Raw genomic sequence first — 21,898 nt, 5'->3', positions numbered from 1 at the left:
TATGGCCTTAGTCACAATAGCCAAAGAGGAACACATATGACCCATGTCATCAATATATGAACAAAATGTGTTCTACGATTATAGTGGATTACTATTCAGCTATAAAAAGGACATATGCTACAATTTGGATGAAAAATGAAGCTATTCTGTAAAATGAAATAAACTGGTACAAAGAACAAATATATATGATTCCAATTATATGTGGCACCTACATTGGTTAAGCTCATTCTTAAGAGGAAATAATATGGTGGCTGTGAGGGGCAGAGAAGGAGAAACGGGAATTTATAATTTAATGGACACAGTTTCCATTTGGGATAAGAAAGTTGTAGATCTGGAAGGTAGTTATGGCTGAATAAAATGTGAATATACTTAATGCCACACAACTGTACTTGGTTATATGGTAAATTTTGTTAGAAATGTTTGCATCTGTGCATGCACAAATGCCCCAGGAAATTGAGTGAAATTACCTTAAAGGAATTTGTCAAGAATCTCATAGAATTATGCAATTACTCAAGTCCCAAAGAATAGCTAGATCTCCAGCCTTTGAAGAGAGGAACCCTGTTCACTGTGCCCTCACTAGAGATGTCATTAATAGGAGATTAATATGAGCTAGTGTCCATGGAGCCTGAGACTTAAGAAGCTGGGATGAGATTCCATAGCTTTTAATATCTTAAAGAGGCCATGACCCCAAACTCACTATCAATTACCTTACAATGTTCCAAGGAGTAAGTCAGGATATATGGATGATGATTTACTTCCAAGTATAGAGGAAATGAAGGAAAACCCAAGTTGCCCATAATCATATTACAAAGTGGCAGAGCTGGAAGTTTTCGCTTAAGCCCAGGCTTTTTTCCCCTAGATCATGCTGTCTGCCAGCATGGTTTTGTCTGCAGTTTGCTCTTCCCCTTACCTGGGTCTGGATGTCATCTCCGGTGACAATGTTGCCCACAGCTCTTAGGGCAGGAGAAGCCACTTTGTAATCGTTGTGCCTGCAGAGGAGGTAGATCTGGTCAGTAGAGCGTCTAGTCTCCCTGCACCGTACTATCCCTGCTGACCGCCAAGGCTGGCAGCGCTCCCCTGGCTGCAGACCTTGATAGGGCAGCTGACTGCAGTTTTCTGGGCATGAAATAGCTTCGGAATCTGTACCCTTTCTAACCCAGACCACTCACATTAGAAGTTCTACCAATCTCCGACAGACTCCAGAGTCTATGACCGCCTGTATCTTCTCATTGGGGCCATCAGAGAGATAAGAAAGGGCCCAGCAAGCATCTGCCAGCAAGTCTGAGTCACTGCTGAAGAGTAGGCGAGACAACACAGGCAAACATGGGGAGACCTGTTGGGAGCAGAGTGGAAAGGATTTAAAGGGGGACAGGACTACAGCAGCTCCATCACTAGTTTAACATTGCTGCCCGGTTTGTCCAAGTGATTCTAAGCACTGGCAGCCTCTACTACAGTAAATGCTTACGCATTACCTTTTCCCATTCCAACCCAGGCACATGAATTCAAGTACTTCAATGACAATCACCTCTTTTACTAGTTTCCCATGAATTGCGACTCCTAAATACTTAAAACCCCCATATAAAAATTCCTGCATATAAGCAACTTGTGTCCACTCAGTCTTCTCACCTTTGCAAATTCTGGGGGTGGGTTCTTCCCTCGGCAGAGATTTGACAAGGCCCAGACTGCATTCCGTGTCATTGTCAGTCGTGTGGACTTGGTAAGGAGTCTGAAGGAAACAATAAACCAGACCCTAAGGTGTGACTCCCTTGGTATAGGGCTGCTGACAAAGAATCCCAGGAGAAATCTAGTCAGGCCCCCAAAACTCACTATTTCCTCCCATCCAAAGCTAAGTTAACTGAGGGTGTTTGGGCCAGCAGGCCACCCTACGCTTTCAAAGAGGATCAATTTCATCTGTGGCTAATTACCACGGCTAGGGTGAGGAATTTACCCATGCAGGAGGAAATGACTTCCTGTGATGGGTGTGATAGAGTGGTAGCCTATGAGATTCTGATCAATGAAGAAGAGTTCACCACCTGTTTTGCTTTAGCTGTAGCTCTATCTGAGGGTATGAGAGAAGGACCCAGATGATCTTTCATATGGTCTTTATCTGAGGTTTACAAAGGAGTTCTTTAATACGCCCATGTGTAAACACAGAGCAAATCAATGGATTCTGTAGAGAAGTTCTTATTTGTCTAGATGGTTCCACAAAGTTATCCCTTTCTTTCTCGGATCAACAATGATGTATATATGACCAACATGAGGTTTTAAAAAATCATGAAGAGAAGAAATACAGGATTCTTTTGGCACAGACCAGTGGCACAATCTTCTTATTGTCAAAAGGCAACTATCTTTTACTTTGGGTTAAGTTCAGAATGCAAGTTCAGCATTTTTGTATTTACTCATCACCTTAAGGTAAGCTGCCCCCGAGAGAACTGCCACATGGCTGCCTTACAGACGCAGCTGCAGATGATCCAGGTGCAGATGATTATAATTACTCACGTTAACAAAGGATTAAGGATGGAACAGTTCAAGACGTAATCTCGGCAAACGGAACTGTCTCCAGCTATGTTTCCCAGTGCCCAGACTGCCTGAAAAGGGATGATCGAACTATTACTCACAGAGCCTAGTAACTTCTGTGAATACTTTCTACACACAACTACAGAGTGAGCACTCACCAATGACCAAGAATAAAACCAAATCAAGACCTGATACACATTCAACACACTCAAATACCCTCCTTATTGGCATCCTTACTAAGTACCTGCTTTCCTCTGAGTTTCTGGATAAGTGAGGAAGGCAAGTCCATATATATTCTGTAGCTACAGAAGCCAAACGAAGACACCCCATCAACCAAAAGGAAAAAGTTCATTCTGTGGCCTCTTAGTGGTGATCATTTTTTTTAAAGATTTATGGGGGTGGGGAGTATGTGTGAGGGAGAGCACGCGCACATTTGTGTTTGTGTGTGTGTGTATGTGTTTACCAGCGTGGGGAGCACAATAGGCGGATCTCCTGAAATACACTACTGAGAGGAGCCGTGGAAAAGGTAGAAGAGGTCTGCTGCGCCATGTGGGTCAGCTCCTTGGCTGGGGATAGAATTCATGCTGCAGTGGCTGTGGAATAGCTTCATATCGTAGTGCTAAGACTTAATCCTTTGTGCCAACAGGGAGGTCCCAAGTACTGATCTTTTTTTTTTTTAAAGCAAAGGTTTTATTTATTTTTTAAAAAGATTTATTTATGCATACAGAACTAACTAGAGTACAGAGGTGCAGGGGCAGCGAGAGGCTTCTCCAGAGGCAGAGTGGGGAGCAGAACAGGCAGATCAACAAGTACACTGCTGAGGGGAGCAACGGGTGAGACAGGAGAGGTCTGTTGCGCCATGTGGGTCACCTCCAGGGCTGGGGATCGAACTTGGAAGAAGTCTTTGCTCTAATTATCTGCAGGTACTTGAAAATACTACCTCTCACGCTAACAATCAGTTCTCTGACACCAATTGTGTAAGCCCAACACTTCTATTCAATTCTGAGTCAACTGCTAAGAGTTAGTACAAATCCTACAGGGCAAAACCTCTCTCCCATTTTAGATACCAACTGTAAGCTGTAAAAGTGCAGTTCTTACAGTTCCCCACAATAGGTCCCATAATGTAATAGAGCAATTTCACTCAGGAAAATTTACTTACACATTATCAGCTTATTATAATAGATGCAACTCAGGAAAAGCTAACTGGAAGAGAGGCATAGGGCAAGGCATGATGGGGAGAGCAATGGGGTGGTGCAGAACATCTGTGCCCTTTCCAGACACATCACATTAATGTATTCACCAACCTGGAAGCTGATGGAATCATTTCTAGCTCCCCTAATATCCCTGGGAGGATGAGGTAGAAGGCTGAAGCTGAGAGTTCCTTTAACCCTGTAACCTTATGCTTGGTCTTTCTGACGACCAGGCCCTCATCCGTAGACTACCTAAGGCCTTAACCCAAGTCATCTCATTACATCATTACAGTGTATTTCAAAAGGACCCATTATAAAAGACCGAGAGTCTCCCTGGTGGCCTAAGGGTTAAATCTCAACGCTATTATCGTTGCCTGAGTTCAATCCCTGGCCAGGAAGCTAACACACATGGCTCAGCAGAACCTCTCTTGTCTCACCCACTGCTCCACTTTGCAGAGTATTTCGGTAGATCCACCTATTTTGCTCCTCACTCTGTCTCTGGTGAATCCTCTCACTCCTCTGGCCTATACCCCAGTTTTTCTACACAAAAATAAGTAAGATAAAATAAAATGAAATCAAGGTTTTTGAGATCTTCCCCAGGAATTAGGGACAAAGGTGAAATAATCTTTATAGTACCACAGAAAATTAAGCCAAATTGAAGTATTACCTGTTCTTGTACATCTTCAAAATCCGAGTTAAGCAGCTCTATAAATATGGGGACAGCCCCTGCTTCAATGACAATTTTGGTCTGCTGGGAGGTTCCAGAGGCAATGTTTGTTAGTGCCCAGGCAGCTTCAAACTGAAAGTGAGATTAAGCCATGATTAATTGGTCATTCTAGCCAGAAATACCATGCCTGCTGCTGGCTCATAAGAGTAAGCTTCTTTCCCCTGCCTGAAAACCAACCAACCAACAAATAACACAAGTCTTCTCTTCTCCCTGATGAAGATAGAAGGAAGGGAAACCAGCAGTGATGTAATACAATGGGAAAACAGAACCAGGCTGCAAAGGCCCAGGTCCAGGCCCGTACTACACAGCATTTGTTGAGTCCTTGGCAAGTCCTGAACTTTGCTTAACTTCATTTCTGAATGGACCATCCCTGAATCAGGATGGTTGTCTTAAAGTCCCTGTTCAGCTGAGCTTCTAGTTAATGAAAATGGATTTACTCATCACCCGTTTCTGAGAAGAGAGCCAGACAGGTTAAATGATTTACTTCAGGTCACACAGGTATGTTGTGGACTGGATCTCTTGATTTATAACAGAATGAGCAATATATAATTTCTGGTATTTTTCCTTTGATATCACTTTAAGAAAAAGATTCTGGTTCCCTTATTTGAGACTAAGACCTCTAAGGCAACTGTAGCTTTCCTTAAATGTTCCTGTTATTGCCTGCCTATTTCCTGAGAGGTGTGCCTGCTGCAATTTCTTGGAAGGAGGTCCTTCACCTGGTACCCGTTCACCCCAGGCTCACCTGTAATGTACAATTCTCATTCCTCTTAAGAAATTCCACAAACCGATCCACGACTCCTGGAGTATTGATGACTTCATCTATTGGAGGACTAGGCTCTGAGAGAAAAGGAGAGGAAAGTCAGGGGAGGTTTTGACAGATTCACTCCCTGGGATCAGCCTAACATCCTCCCTAGATACTCCTGACCATGCTTATAATCATTCCAACTCCCTTCTGAGGAGGTGGTTTTAACAACAGCTCATCATCTTGGAACTGGACACTACAGCTGGGCTCTAAAGAGTAAAGCCACACTAATTTGAGGGTGCCTACTTTTGATTTACTGAACTGAAGCAAGTCAGAAAGGAAGGGAGACATGGGATGAGTAACTCTAGTCCAAACATTTCCCTTCTAAGATCATAATTCTTTTCTTAGAAGGACTGCTTAATATACCCAGGCAAGAAATATTTTTCTGAGACAATGACTAATGAGCTTGTAACAATGTCTGACACACTGTCACGTTCAAAGAGCTCAGTGTTAACTATAAAAAAAGGGAGGGGGGCATTTTTCCTGTCATACGTTAAATATTTATAGGGCATGAACAATGTGTCAGACACAGTTGTATGAATTGAGAACACAACAGTGAGCAAAACCAAAAGTCTGCCCTTATAGAACTTACTACCTAGTGAGGAGCACTCCATTATGTCAGAAGGTAGTAAGTATAATGGGAAAAAACAAAATAGGTAAGGTAAGAACAAACAATGTAAAGAGATTAAAAATGCTGAGAGGTGGATGTGCCTGCTGCACGTGGGTCAGCAACCTGGCCGGGGACTGAATATATGCTGCAGTCGCTGTTGACAGCTTCATAGTGCTGAGACTTTAACCCCTGCGTTATCAGGAAGACCCCCATAGGGTAAGTTTTATTGAGAAGGTAGGATTTCATCAGCAAAGTGAAGAGGTTGTCACGCAGTGTCTGCAAGTAGAGGATATCAGGCAAAGGAAACAGACCTCCAATAGACAAGGTTAAGAATGTGCTTGGCTTATCCAAAGAACGCCAAGGCCAACAGGGATATAGCAGAACAAGCGAAGGGAAGTAGTTAATGATGACAGCGAGAAGACTCAAGAAACTCACTCATGTAGGACCTCTCTAGGGGAGGACCAACTCATATACCTTTGGAGAGCAGTTTCCGGAATTTCTGTGTGGTTGCCAACTGTAGGTCAGAATCATCAGAAAAGAGCATCTCCACCATCTCTCTTGTGATTACACTCTCCTAGAACATAAAACAGACTCAAAACTTTGCAAACTGACACATCACCTGCTTGACATCCGGTATTATGCAGACTCCAGGGCAAGAAGATGGGCTAATAAGCAGGCTCAGAAGAAGGTATTTAATGCATGGCTACATCACAATGGGCATCTGAAAGTGATTCTACCCTGTGACAACCAACTGAATGTTTCCCTTAGGTCCTTCCTTAGGGGTCTCCTTGTTGGCTCCAATGGAAAAAAGAATGTGCATGGTCTCAGCAGCAAAGCTTCCAGAGGATATGAACTGTCTAATTTCTGTTCTGTAGAAGTGGTACTTTCCAAGCCTAGTCAAAGTACATGCAAGGGACTTACCCCAGTGGTAGAGCTCACATAGGAATCCATGAGGAGACTATCAAACATGGCAGCTTCTTCATTAATCAACTCCACATTTCTCCGTTTAAAAAGCTGAAAATAAAGAGACAGGGGTAGGACTACTCATTGAAACAAAGAAAAAAAAAATCAATGACCCAATATAACTGCCAAGGAAATGCTAGCATTGGTGAGAAAATGCCAAGCTCAATATACTGACACTGAAAGAAATTTAAGGGCTTTACTTTGTTCCTTTGTAAGTGCTTGCATTTTTTAAAGAATATTTTTATAAGCAAAAAGGTCTTTAAAGCTATCTATGCCTCTCTGTATGGAAGGTGGTGGGTATGAAAGGTTTTGGAGGAAAGAATAATGGTAAAGCAAGAGGGTGGGCAGAGCAGGTTATGTGACTGCACCTAGATCTGGGCAGGGCACTAGTGTGATCTGCGGGAGGGCACAGGTGAAGAGACTTTAAGACAGTCTTCAATGGAGACTTACAATGTATGGACTCAAGAAACAAATAAGTCAGCAGATAAACCTCTTATTAAAGAAAGGGTCAATCTTGGAGCTGCTTACACTGAACAGAGGGTGATGAAGAGATGAAGCAAAAAGGGTCTAGATCTAGAATGCTCAACATTTCTTTAGAACAAAGAAAACTGGATGAGTGGCCCACAGAGTTAAGCTACTTTCCTTAGAGGAAGGTGAAAGTATAAATAAGATGGAGGCCAACCATAATAGCTGGATTGTTTCCCTGAACAATGTGTTGAGAACATTCCAGTTAACCCACTTGTTGCTCCCGTTTCTGTTTCCGGAGCTGAATGCCCTCTTCTTCTCTTCTTCGTCTCATTTCTTCAGGATTTAGGGCATTGTTCTTATAGCTTTTCATTCGATAATTGTCTTTTCCTGGGCTCGCCATGGTCTCTAGAAGGAAAATACAAATACACTGGCAAAGGCTTTCAAGAGGACAGCATTTCGTTTTCACTATGTCTGTGTCTCTACCTAGCCTCTCATACTCAGGGAAATCAGAGAATCTCAAGGATGCTTAATAATCTCAATTAACGCAAGTGAGGGCCTCCCTGGTGTCACAAGGGGTTGTCTCAGCACCATGTAGCTATTGGCAACCACAATAGCACGAGTTCAGTCCCTGGCCAGGGAGGCACAGCTGACCTTTCTTGCCCGCTGCTACCCTTAGCAGTATAGTCAGTCAATCTGCCTTTTCGGCTCCCCAGTTTGACCCCAGTGAATCCTCTCATTCCCCACACCTCTGACCTACACCCCAGCACTTGTATGCATAAATAAAATAGATGCGTAAAAATAAACAAATTCAAGCGATATCTCTAGTACCACCCCCACCTCAACACACACAACCTCCATTATCATAAAAACTTGTTAAAGTTGCTTTATAGCAATAGATATAAGCATAGTAGTGAAGTGTGGACTGTGAAGCCAGATCATGTGGGTTTCAAATGCTGGCTCTTCTACTTGTTAGTTATACAACCTCCAACAAGGTGCTTTAACTTCTGTGCCTCAGGAATTCATTTCTAAAACAGAGGCACAACAGTTCCAATTTCATAGATATTAAAAATATCAAATGCAAAGTAGGTTAACACATGTGAAGTACTACTCACAACTTTGCTAGGCATACGGTGAATGCTCAAAAGTTATGATCACTTCCATGACAAATGAAAACTGTTGTATGCCTTTTCCAATATATCAGATATATTTAATCTAGCCAGCTGAAATACATTATAGTATATCCAATTCAATGGAATACCACATATCTTTCTTTAATGTCCATATGGTCAGCATCTACTTTTCAGATGAAACATATGTCAAGTTACTAAGCAAAATAATACAATGAGCATCTGTAAACCCATCACCAAAACTAAGGACATTATCAATATGCTCGCATCTGCTTGTTGGCACTCCCTAATTCCAAGCTCCCCAAATTCCACTCCAACACCAGCCAGAAGAAAAACTGCTATCCTGAATTGCCATTGTCTTTCCTTCTACATTTATTAATCATGTATATAAACACACATGCACACACACACACACACACACACACACGCACCCTAAATATTTCACTCAGCATAAAGTCCTTTCTGTTCTTTCATGTGGTCATAAATGGCAGGGTTTCTTCCTTTTGTTTGGTGACTGAATAATTCTATTGATTAAACAAGACAACCATATTTTCTTCCTCCATTCACCTGCTGGACACTTCATACACAAGTTCTCTCCAAACCTTCACCAGTACTTATTTATGTCTTGTGTTTTTGGTATCAGTCTTTCGAACAGGTGTGAGATGATATCTCATTGTGGTTTTGATTTGCATCTCCCTGATGACTGGTGATGCTAAGCACCACTTCATGTACCTGTTGGCTATCTGTATGTTTGCTTTGGAAAAAATGTCGATTCACATCTTTTGCCTGTTTTGACTGTCTTTCACTACTGAGTTGAGTAAGTTCCATATATCTTGGTTATTAACCTTTTATCTGATATATGGTTTGCAAGTGTTTTTTTAAAAACCATTCCATTAGGTTACCTTTTCATTTGTTGACTGTTTCTTTTAGTTCCATTTCTTTATTTTTGCTTTGTTGCTTGTACTTTTGGGGTCATAACTCAAAAAATCACTGCAAAGACCCAAGGGTTTTTTTTTCCTATATTTTCTTTTACAACTTTCATGGTTTCAGGTGTTATGTCCTTATTCCATTTGAGTCAGTAACATCTTAGTCTTCACTTTCCAGACATTCTGCGACAGTCTGCAGATCACACCTTAGAGAATAGCCACTCTAGGAATAATTACTGAGTTGTAGGCAGGTAAATGCTAAACTTGACCACTTAGTAGTATTTTGCCTTCTAATGTAATGCCAACTCACACTAGCTTAGCAGTATATAACAGGTTCCTATTGACATTAAGACCTATTAATTGGATTTCTTACTTGTGCCAATTACTAAGTTTAATAAGGCATTTCATTGAGATAAAGATATACTACACAAATTACTAAAGAGGTTAGATTTCATCTTGACTAGCCATGTTTCTTCTGTGAAATGTGCCTGAATATTTTTCAACTGAATTATGTCTTTTTCTTATTGATTTGTAATAATCTGAGATAAAGATTTGGAGAAAGGGAATCTTAATATACAGTTCAATTTTCACTTTCTGGAGCATTTTAACAATTTCTTAATTATATGTTTTGTTTTAGTAAATCCTTTCATGCTTCCAAGGTCAGAAAGATAACCTCTTCTAGAAGTTTTAGAGCTTGCCTTTTATGCAAGTATTTCATCTATATGTAATTTATTAAATGTCCATAATGCCCTGTGAACAGTCAACTGTCCTAGCATCATTTACTAAATCACCTTTCCTCTCCTACAATGTCATTTCTGTCAATTCGTGGAAACTTAAAAGACTTAAATAATACAGTTAGAGGATGCACACTTCCTTACTTCATAACTTAATACAAAGCCACAGTAATCAATATAGCTTGGTACTGGTACAGGATAAACATATAGCTCAATGGAGTAGGATGGAGAGTCCAGAAATAAACACACATATCTATGATTAGCCAACAGATTTTTTGACAGGAGTCTTAAGTCCATTCATGGGATAAAAATAGTCTCTTCAACAAATTATGCTGAGGAACTAGATTTCTGGGTCCAAAAGAATGAAGCTGGAGGAGCCTCCCTGGTGGTGCAAGGGGTTAAGTCTCAGCACTATGAAACTATCTGCAGCCACTGTAGTACAAGTTAGATCCCCAGCCAGGGAGCTAACACACAAGGTGCAGCAGATTTTTCCTATCTGGCCCGCTGCTCCCCTCAGTACTGTATTTCAGTCAGTCCACCTGTTGTGTTCCCCACTCTATCTCTGGTGAATCCTCTTACCACCCCCTGCCCTAAACCCCAGTTATTATTGTATTCATAAATAAATAAATCTTTAAAAGAAAAAAAAAGAATGAAGCTGGACCCCTACCTTATAGACATACACAAGTTAATTCAAACTTGTTCAACAATTTAAATATACAAGTTAAGGATATTAAACTCTTAGAAACAGGGGTAAATTTCTATGATCTCAGATTTGACACAATAACGGAAGACATTAAGAAGAAAGTGAAAATACAACATACAGAATGGGAGAAATTAATTCTAAATTATAGTTCTGATAAGGGTTTAATACTCAGAATATATAGAATTGCTACAACTCAACAAACAACCCAATTTAAAAAGCAGGCAAAGAATTTGAAAAGATATTTCTCCAAAGAAGACACAGGAATGACAAATATGCACATATTAAGATGCTCAACAGGGGCCCTCCCTGGGTGGCGCAGCAGGTTAAAGCACAACACTAAGAAGCTAAAGCCACTTCAGCATGAGTTCCACCCCGGAGGTGACCACATGGAGTGGCAGAACTCTCCTGACCTGCCGGCTGCTCCCCTCAGCATGTACTTCGTCAATCAGCCTGTTCTGCTCCCCACTCTGTCTCTGGTGAATCCTCTCACCACCCCTGCACCTCTGGTCTGTACCCCAGATATGTATGCATAAAAAAAATAAATCTTTAAAAAAAAAAGATGCTCAACATAGTCACAGGGATGCAGATCAAAGCCACAAAAGATATCACTTTATACCTACTAGAATGCTGTAACAAAAACAAAAATCCCCAAGTGTTGACAAAATGTAGACAAACTGGAACCAGGTCACCGCTGTGGGCATATAAGGTTGTGCAGCCTCTTAAAAACAGTTCCTCAAAAAAAGAAACAGTGCAGTAGGGGGGTAGAATCAAACACTGAATTACCACCTACTCATGCCTAGTATACAGATGACTCTTGAGCAAAATGCATTTAAACCGCGTGTGTGGGCCCTCACTGGTGGCACACCTGTTAAAGCACAGCACTGAGAAACTCTCCGCAGCCACTGCAGCACAGTTCAATTGCCAGCCAGGGAGCTGACCCACAAGGCTCAGCAGACCTCTGATCTGCCCGCTGCTCCCCTCAGCAGTGTACTTGGTCAGTCTGCATGCTCTGCTTCCCACTCTGTCTTTGGTGAATCCTCTCACCGCCCTGCACCTCTGGCTTATACCCCAGTTTTGTGTGCATTAAAAAAAAAAAAAAAAAAGAGTAGAGTAGAGGTTACCAGGTGCTGGGGGAGTTCTTGATTAATGGGAACGAATTTTTTTTCTTTTCTTTTTTAACATGAAGATTTTATTTTTTAAAGATTTATTTATTTATTCATACAAGAGCTGTAGTATAGGCTGGAGTGTGGAAGAGGGAGGGTGACAAGATTCACCAGAGGGGAGTAGAACAGGCAGACTGACTGAAATACACAGCTGAAGGGGAGCAGCAGGCAAGATAGGAGAAGTGGCTGCACCATGTGGGTCAGCTCCCTCGTCAGGGATGGAATTCGAACTGGTGCTGCAGTGGCTGCCGAGAGCTTCATGGTGCTGAGACTAAACCTTGTGCTAGCTGTACAACAATGTAAATGCAATTAATGCCACTTAATTGTATACTTAAAAATTATAGCTAAAATGGTGACTTTTATATTTTACCATGACTTTTTAAAAATTGTAGTAAACCTTTCATTAAATGGCACAGACTATTTTCAAACTGTTTCTTACATTCTGTTTTTGTCTATTTGTATTCACTCATCATGTATTAACACATTGGCCATATTTTATGTAACTATTTATATTACCAGATTTTATTATTTTTTGTGTTCTAGATGTTCTGGCACTTATTGGCTTACCAGACATAGGGAGAAACTGCCTCTGCAATGGCTAACACCTAAAGATAACTTGCTAAGAGCATGCCTTTGATATGCAAATTAAGTGATTCAGAGACCCATCTTCCCTCTGTCTGTAGACTCAGGAGGTAATATTCCTCTGCTTTAATCATTCCATAATCAGTTATTAGGCAATTAGAGACCACCCTTTTAGCCCAAAGGCCTCTGGAATTATTCAAACTATCCAATTCTAAATTGCTATTTACTCTGCCCTGTGCTCACTTTCCCTAAGAATGGCTCTGAGCAGTGTGCTTTAATTCCCTCTTTTGAGATCTGTGAATATAAAAAATAATAAACTTCTTCCTTTCAAATCTCATTCTTGTATTCTCCTGTGGCTGCAGTGCCTTTATCATACCTTACCGAATATTTACATTTTAAAACAATCTTAAACACAACACAAAAAAACCAATAACCAAAAAACTCAGTATTTTAAAATACTGGTAAAGCGAAGCTGATTATGTTGAAGTTTAAGTAGAAATCATACCAACTTTCTGTTTTTATAGGCATTTCCATCTAGATTTCTGATCTGAAACAGCAACTAAAATTTTTTTAAAAAAGGAAATAAAAGGAAATAAATTTTTTTTGAAAAGGCACACAGAAAGGGACAACTAATAACACTGCCCTCTTTCTGAAGTGGTTGGAATGCTGGGATTAGAGTTTAAAAAGAACTCTCCCACAGATAAGATCTGGGCTGAATCTTGAAGATCCGCTTGGATTGTAGGGAGAGGTGAACATGATAAGGATACTAATGGGGGGTAGTCTATTAAGAAACTACAAAAGAAAAAGAAAGGTTGGTGAACTGAATTCTGGAACTAGAGATCATGAATAAAAGATATTTCAGAGAAGGTACCTCTTTGTCATTCCGGAAAGTAGATTCAAGAACCAGCAGCAGAAGCAGGTCTTACAATGTATAAGTCTTCACCACCAGGTAAAGGTAAAGTGAAGTGAATTTATTGCTTAAAAAAATTTTTTTCAGGGGCTCTGGTGACTTTGCTTTGGGGTCCCTGACTACCCCCATGCATGGCGACTAACAGACAAGGGACAGATTCCTAAGGGCAGCATTGTGGATGCTGTCCCCCATTTCCTGACGCATGGTTTTTCATGACTGAGCCTGGGCTCTCCAAGAAGGATTATCCCCTCCTTGGAGCAGAGCTGACAGTGAAGCTGGAGAGAGAATCAGGCTGTGCTTCTTTAGTCACCATGGTTACAACAAACTATCACAAATATTTGCTTGTGACTTCACTGGAGAAGCCAGGCAGGGAGGTTCAAATGGGAGAAGGAATGAGTGCAGAAGCACCTCTGGTACCAGCAACAAAGGTGGGTAGGGCTCTCCTACAGGGACCAGCAGGCAAAGGGCTTTTTTTCTATCATACTCCCTTACTTGCTAAGGGCAATCAACAATTGGTTTTTAGAGCCAAGGGACCAGCAATGATAATACAAATTAGGCATGGGCCCTTATTATGTGCCCTTACCATTCATATGTCGTAGTTCTAACTTGTACCTCAAAATATGAATATATTTGGAGATACCTCTTTAAAGAGGTAACTAAGGTTAAAGGAGATATTAGGGTAAAGCTCTAAGCCACTATAATTAGCGTCCTAATGAGATGAAGAAACAGAGGCACACAAAAGAAGAGCAAGGCCTATGTATACCAGAAGACAACCATCTCTAAACCCAGGAGAGGGCTCAGAAAAAGCCAAATTTGCCAACACCTTGATCTTGAACTCTAAGCTTCCAGAATTGTGAGAAAATAAATTTCTTTTGTTTAAACCACCCAGTTTGTGGGACTCTGTTATAGCAAATGAAAGCATCTAATTGACAGATGAAATATCTGAGTCACAGGAAATACACTTAGTGAGTAGCAAGATTACTACAATTGTACTCTCCCTGGTGGCGCAAGGGGTTATTAAAGCGCAGCACTATGAAGCTATCTGTGGCCACTGAAGCAAAGAATCTGAACCCTGGCCAGGGAGGTGACCCACAAGGCATAGAAGACCTCCTGTTTCCCCATTGCTCCCCTCAGCAATGTATTTCAGTCAGTCTGCCTGTTCTGCCCCACTGTCTTTGGTGAATCCTCTCACCCCTTATACCTCTGGCTTGTACCCCAGTTCTTGTATGCATAAAAAAATCTTTTAAAAAACATTTTAAAAAGATTACTACAATATTATTTCATCCAGTGGTCTGTTTAAAATTTTGAGGTTCATAAAAATTTTAATCACGCATTGTCTCAGATAAAGTTATACTATATAGAGTCAGCTGTTGTGTGTACAACAGCTTTCAAGCTTTCAAAGCATCCTGAACAATGGTGGTGGCTCTAGGACTTCCCAAATCAAAGTCTTATGTTCATGGTCTATGTCTGAAAAAAGCAAGAAGCAATTTCTTAAAGGCATCTACTTAGAAGAACCCAAAAGAGTTCTAAGAAACAAGGGAACAAGTTTTATTTTCAAGGTAATGGCAATTTTCAAAGGAGATGAGCCCCAAAACACTATAATGTAGTCAGTCATTTCTAATTATTTCCCTGGGAATAGAGCTAAAGAAGATTAAACCATTGTCTCCCAACTTAATATTCCTTCTTTCAAGAAAGTAAGAAATCAGCCATTGAAGCCTCCTAACTCCTACCCAGATGTGGCAGGGAGGGCTTGAGGCCAAGCAGCTGCTGTCCCTCACCTCCTTTCAGGAGAAAACTGAGTGCAGGTGAGGTACCTGATTAAGCTCATTTCAGCCCCATGTGTCCATGCATTCGTGCCCCTACTCCCACACAGCTCTCAGGGCTTTGGTTACACACAGGGGCTTACAGTTTAAGAGGGCTTGAGTGACTTTGAGGCTGGTTTTTCTGTTGGGTGCTAGACAATGGTCACCGCTTCTTGGTGCTTCCAGAATTTCACACCTGTGTGAATGCGTAAGCCAATCAGCATATAGACAAGGTTCTCTGTGACCAGGTTTCCTGATGTAACCCATGTGTACGGACTGCCTCCAAGTCCTGCTATAGAAGCATCCACCACACTCATTTCTATCTGCAGGACCATCAAAGTGTTGGCCAAGTCCTGACCATAAATGTCATGGCACTGAACAGACAGGGCAGTCATCGCTCCTCTTGCATGACAACAGGCAGCAGGTCCTTCATGACACCTGGTATGCCCACACCAATGGTGTCCCCTGAGAGATTTCACAGCAGCTCCCTGAATATACTTCTTGGAGCCCTCAGCTATTTTAGCTGGGAAGATCTTCCCATTCAGGGACAGTGGCTGCCTGAGCTGACTTCCAGATTTTGTCAAACCACTGCAAATTCCTATCCAAAGAACAGCTGATGTTCTTGGTTAAAGAGCGCTGAGGCAGTTCCAAAGATGGTCACTACCTTGGCTCAAGCAGCAACTGTTCCCTGAAAGACTTTGGAACTTGGGGTGAGGACTGGGTAGCTGATGCTAGGAAATTTCTGGATGCCCTTCAGGTGTTGTCAGTCATCTAATGAGCCCACTTGAAGACAAAAAACTGTGGCTTCTAGAATAGGGAATCCTGCTCTGGAAAGCATGTCTATTATCAGCCTGATATTTACTGTAGCAAGCATGATATTTTTACATTTGTAGTCCATCTTGGGGGCCAACTTCCAGAACTTTCTCCTGGATTTGGGAAAGTACCCACAGATGAGCTGGTGACTCCAATCCTACCAGTCTCCATGGCAAAGCCTTCCTTACTGTTCATCTTGGTCCAGCTTCCCATGGCAATCTAGTAAAGTCAGATTGTTTCTTTTATTTTCTTTTTTAAGATTCATGTTTACTTTTACATAGAAGAACTGGGGTGTAAGCCAGAGGTGCAGGGATGAGAAGATTTACCAGAGATAGAGTGGGGAGCAGGACAAGTGAATCTACTGAAATGCACTGCTGTGGGGAGCAGTGGATAAAATAGGTCTGCAGCACCATGTGGGTCAGCTTCCAGGCCAGGAATCGAACTCAAGCTTCCTAGCCAGGGAAAATTCAGTGGCTGGTGATTCCTTGATAGCACTGAGTTTTAACCTCTGTGCCACCAGGGAGGCCCAGATCTTTTATTTTCATCCAACATATGAGAACTACTTTCCATCCCTCTCAATAGATACACTATTAAATTTTGCTCCCACCCTTAGACAGGTTCTATCTTGACCTTATTAGTCAGTGATTTTAACGTCAGTATTACAGGCAACCAATTCTCTAATTAGTGCATATGAACAAGGAACTGAAAACTGTTACTTCATCCACTATATCTGACTTTTAGACATAAGTTTTTCATTTGTAGTTAATGTTTTCCCACGACCACAAATCAACCAATCACAAAACTATAGTGCACACCTATTCCATCAAAACTAATGAAATAAAAATTCCTCCAAAATAGAGTCAGCCATGATGCTGAGATTTGAAGGAAGACAGCACACAAGACAGGTGACATGCAGAGACTAATGAAGACCGTTCTTTCTAAAACTTACTACGCCCAATTTCTTATTAAATATACCAAAAGAAAACAACACAGACTGATTTAAATTTTGCCTTTCTTCTTGCTGGCCCACATATTAGATAATTATTGTGAATGCATATAAAGTTGATGGCAAAATTTTGGTATTGCTGATTTTCAATCTGCTAGCTAAAGGTTTGAAATAATACACTCAACAATTATACATTCTCTACTAAGATACCATACTTGTTTTACACAAAGTATAGATACGCGTTTCTTTTTTTAACTGAACGTGTGAGAATTGCATGTCATGATGCAGGACTTCACTCTAATAACTTTAGTATGTTTCATATAAGAAGGACCTTCTTGGCTCTCCCTGGTGGCGCAGCGGGTTAAAGCACAGCACTAAAAAGCTTAAGCCACTTCTGCATGAGTTCGATCACAGAGGAGATCCACATGGTGCGGCAGACTTCTCCTGACCCGCCCTCTGCTCCCCTCAGCAGTGTACTTCGTCCATCTGCATGTTCTGCACCCCACTCTGTCCCTGGTGAATTCTCTCACCCTCCGCATCTCTGGCCTGTACCCCAGTTCTGTATGAGTAAATAAATCTTAAAAAAAAAAAAGGACCTTCTTACTACATCACAATACATTTTTTAAACTTTATTAAAATAATACTACATTTATTTCACATTAGTATAATTCTGTCTCCCCTCTCCCCATTTCCATTTGTCTGACCACCACTACTATATCTTATTATAACATTCCATACATACTAAAACCAAGCAAAGGGTGGAGTCCCACCTTTAAAAACTAAACAGGTATTTCAGACAACACATTCTTGGCAATGGAACCTGGACAACATGTATCAGACATGGAACATTCTCACTCTGTATTATAAAAAGGACAGTCAGATGTCAACTGTTAAAGAAATGAAGTAAGGTGGAAAATTTTAGCAAATTGTTTCAATTATTTCCTTAAAGAGGCTTTCTCCACTACCAGAGACCCCGAATAGTCTCCTGCTCAGTCACAAACTCCTGCCTAAAAGTGTATTCAGAAATGCTTATTGGCTATGTCCACTTCACTTTCTCCTTAAACCAGTTTCTTCTCTTATCTTCCCTAGTTCAGAGTTAGTGCCACTCATTTGGTCTTATTGTCAGCCAAAGTTGACAGATTGGCAAACTTACTTTCAACTGTACCAAAGATTTTCCATTTGACCAAACTCCTGATGCCTCTGAATTCTTTCTCAACCTAGGTCTGTAAGACTTGAACAAAAACACTAATATAACTAATATAATTTCAACAGCTTCTTGAAGTGTGTGCCTGAGAAAATTTCAAGACTGCTTGTACCTTCCGGTCAATACCTGAATAAATGATCTGTCTTCAGTCTCTGTGGGAGCTTAACTTCAGTAAATAAATACTAGTTAGTAAATCCAAAGGGTTTTTATATGGACCACCCTGTTCTTCACATTGTATAGACTTTCCTTCTCTGGCTACTGAGCCCCTACTCAACAACTCCCTAGTGGAACAGTACATTATTGATTAAAATTTGTCCTTACTTCTTTCACCAGTACCAGTTTTGTTTTGCATGTGTGACCTTTCTTTTATTTTTGCAGAAGAACAGAGGTGTAAGCCAGAGATGCAAGGGATAAGAGTACACACCCGAGACAGAGTGGGGAGCAGAACAGGTGGATTTACTGAAATACACCGCTAAGGGAGCAGTGGGTATGACCGCAGAGGACTGCTGCGCCATGTGTGGGTCAGTTCCCTGGCTGGGAGTCCAACTCAGGCTGTAGTGGTGATAGTCTGAGATGTAAGCCCTAGTGCCCAGCTTCATCTTTGACATCAAATTGCTCAAATCTTTGAACAAATTGGTTTCTACTGACAGCCTCTAGTAACAGCGTGAACTCAAAACCTCATCACATCTCACCTCTAGAACATTCAAATTTTGTGTCTACTGTGCATATATGCTCTCAAATGTTCCATGTGGCATTTTTAACTCAATTTCCCAAAAGATCTGAAATGGTTTATGATAAATTCAACAAAACAGAAATACAAAAGCAAAATTTTGGAATAAAAAAACTGGAATAGGAATAGAGAAGTTGGAGAATGGTGACAGCATATAAATAGAACCCAGAGATGTCATATTTGATTAAAACTGAGTTGCATTTTTGAAATGTCAGCTACCTGGCAGCTAAAATAAAGCAATATAAGTACTTACATAATTTTTATTCATGAAGAGAACACTCGTGAAGAGTACACTCGGAAAGCCAAGCATTTCTGAAACGTGCCTTCAAGAATGAATAAATGGCTGTGATTTTAGAGTCTACTCGTTAAGCTTTGATTCTAGAACCAGAAAGGGTGACAGCAGTAGGGTAGATCTCTCCCATATCTTCATCAAAATATAATCAGTAAGGAAGGAAAAAAAATCTTTTGTGTCTTATTTTTAAGAGAAACTAGACATGTAGATTTTACACAGTCAATTGCTCAGTTGTTCAAAAATTCTGTATTAATTTTTACTATTATATATAGATAGAGAGAATCCCACTCTATTCCATGTAACTTGACATTTTATCCATGGGCTGAATCGGCCTGTATAGTCTCTGTGATATTCTGAATTACTCTTCATTCCCCTGATCTATACCTGTATTTATGTCTGAACATGACCAATGATAAGAAACATTGCTCCAAAAGTTGTCTATTTCATTTCACACAGTTCCAGGAATTAGGCTTTCCTCATTCTGAGTGAGACCTATACCCCTGTACAGGGGTAATTAACACTAATCCCTGAAAAAGCAATATCCTTTCAAGTATTTGAAGACTGTTTTCACTCTTCTATCTTCTATCCTTAACATTTTTTTGCTGCCATTGTTAGACTTATTAGATCTTATTTTCAAGAGAAACTAGACATGTAGATTTTACACAGTCAATTGCTCAGTGTTCAAAAAAAAATTTTTTTTAACTTTGCATAAAAGAATTGGAATCTAGGCCAGTTCTTGGGCTGAGAGAGGGTTGAAAGAGTTCATCCCAGACAGAGTGGGGAGCAGAACAGGTGGATTTACTGAAATACACTGCTAAGGGCAGCAGCGGGTAAGACAGGAGAGGTTGGCTGTACCAGAATATGGGTTTGCTCCCTGGTCAGGGGATTGACCTCAGGCCATAATGGTGACAGTGCTGAGACTTAACCCGTAGGTCACCAGGGAGGCCCCCCTAAAATACAGTATTTTTACAGTCCTCACAAAACACATCTTCTGTAAGCCCAATGTGCTCAGTAGCCTACCAGTTCTCAGTCTTCTCTGGTTAACGTTTACTAATGCAAACGAAATGGGTGCTAGCAACTTTAAGTAATCCTGTCTCTTTCAACAGGACTTTAAGTGTCCTGTTGGTGAATAGGAAGTTCTAGTCCTCTTTTTTTCCGTGATAACTTACTTCAAATACCATACAATTCATTCTTTTAAATTGAATGTACAACTCAATGATTTTTTGTAATATTCAGACTTTAGCAACCCTCACAAGTATCAAATATCCCTAATTCTTTTTTTTTTTAAAGATTTATTTATTTACTCATACAGGCCAGAGGCTCAGGGGTGATGAGAGGATTCACCAGAGACAGAGTGAGAGCAGAACAGGCAGATCAAGGAAGTATACTGCTGAGGGGAGCAGTGGGTGGGTCAGGAGAGGTCTGCTGCACCATGTGGATCCCCTCTGAGGCAGGTGGGGATCAAACTCATTCTGTGCTTTAACCCGCTGTGACACCAGGGAGGGCCAAATATCCCTAATTCGCTCTCTCTCTCTTTTTTTTAAAGATTTATTTATTTGTGCATACAGAACTGGGGTACAGGCCACAGGTGCAGGGGTGGCAAGAGGATTCACCAGAGACAGAGTAGGGAGCAGAATAGGCAGATCATCGAAGTACATTGCTAAGAGGGGCAGTGGACAGGTCAGAAGAGGTCTGCCGCTATGTGTGGATCACCTCCCGCGCAGGCGGGGATTGAACTCATGTTAAAGTGGCTTATAGCTTCTTAGTGCTGTGCTTTAACCCACTGTGCCACCAGGGAGGGAGGGCCCTCCCTAATTCTTAACCTCTATAGAGGAGACATTCCCAGGGAATAATGTACTTAGCTATTTAAGTTCAAGTCATACAGACCCCTCATTTCAGAGGTGGGGAAACAAAAGCAAAGTGCAGAAGGACCCAGACAATAAGTATGAAGTCTTTACTGAGGTCTTTCTGACTAAAATCCATGTTCTTGTGTGTGTGTGTGTAAAATTGGGGTATAGGCCAGAGGGGTGAGTTTGTATGTATTCAACAGAGACAGAGTAGGGAGCAGAACAGGCCAATCTACTGAAATACACTGCTGAGGGGAGCAGTCGGCAAGGCAGGAGAGGTCTGCCACACCATGTGGGTCAGCTCCCTGGCCAGGACTGAACTCAGGTTGCAGCAGTGACAGCACCGACACTGAACTGTAGGCAACCACGAAGGCCCTAACGTCCATGTTCTTTCCATTTCATATACTTTACAGCATACTAGCCACTCCTTTGTTATTTCTGGAAGGGACAGAGTCAATGTTCCTTTTTTGAGTTCTACTACTCTAACCATTTCCTGGCCAATCCCTCATATGAGGTGTGGTCCTCTTCTTGTCAGAAACAGGTAATACAAACATCAGGTGATATTATGAAACAAACAGAAACTTTAGGTACTGGCAGATAGTTAGGTAGTCACTTGAAGGCAGTTTGCCACTTCAAAGGAAAAACAAAAACAGCCATTTGAGTTAATTCTCTGTTTTTACTTTTGATGGTCCCTCTCCCACTTTGTATATATGTGGGTATGTGTGGCTTTGTGTGTAGGAGGGAGTAATTGGTGGTAGCAGTTTTGTGTTAATGATAGAAAGCAAATAGGATGAGTTGAGATAAATGCTATATAGGTCTGGTATAGAGCTTGGCAATCTTTT

At 41.1% G+C, this 21,898-nt stretch overlaps 1 protein-coding gene across 1 annotated transcript in view; it reads right to left on the bottom strand.

Moving 5' to 3' along the window:
- KPNA6 (karyopherin alpha 6 (importin alpha 7)) overlaps window positions 1-21,898 on the bottom strand; it is a 41,094-nt gene that overhangs the window by 7,862 nt on the left and 11,334 nt on the right. The window contains exons 2-10 of the mRNA XM_004678737.2: window positions 7,549-7,682; window positions 6,768-6,860; window positions 6,321-6,420; window positions 5,177-5,271; window positions 4,375-4,506; window positions 2,500-2,588; window positions 1,627-1,726; window positions 1,170-1,333; window positions 911-989 (exon numbers count right to left, since the gene is read on the bottom strand). Coding sequence (XP_004678794.1) covers window positions 911-989; window positions 1,170-1,333; window positions 1,627-1,726; window positions 2,500-2,588; window positions 4,375-4,506; window positions 5,177-5,271; window positions 6,321-6,420; window positions 6,768-6,860; window positions 7,549-7,682 — 986 coding nt within the window. The remainder of the gene's footprint in view (window positions 1-910; window positions 990-1,169; window positions 1,334-1,626; window positions 1,727-2,499; window positions 2,589-4,374; window positions 4,507-5,176; window positions 5,272-6,320; window positions 6,421-6,767; window positions 6,861-7,548; window positions 7,683-21,898) is intronic.

The sequence above is a fragment of the Condylura cristata genome, unplaced genomic scaffold (genome assembly GCF_000260355.1).
Source record: "Condylura cristata isolate star-nosed mole 26May11 unplaced genomic scaffold, ConCri1.0 scaffold00008, whole genome shotgun sequence".
Lineage (NCBI taxonomy): Eukaryota > Metazoa > Chordata > Mammalia > Eulipotyphla > Talpidae > Condylura > Condylura cristata.
Note: the sequence above shows the minus strand (reverse complement) of the source record. Positions and strands in the feature narration are given on the sequence as shown.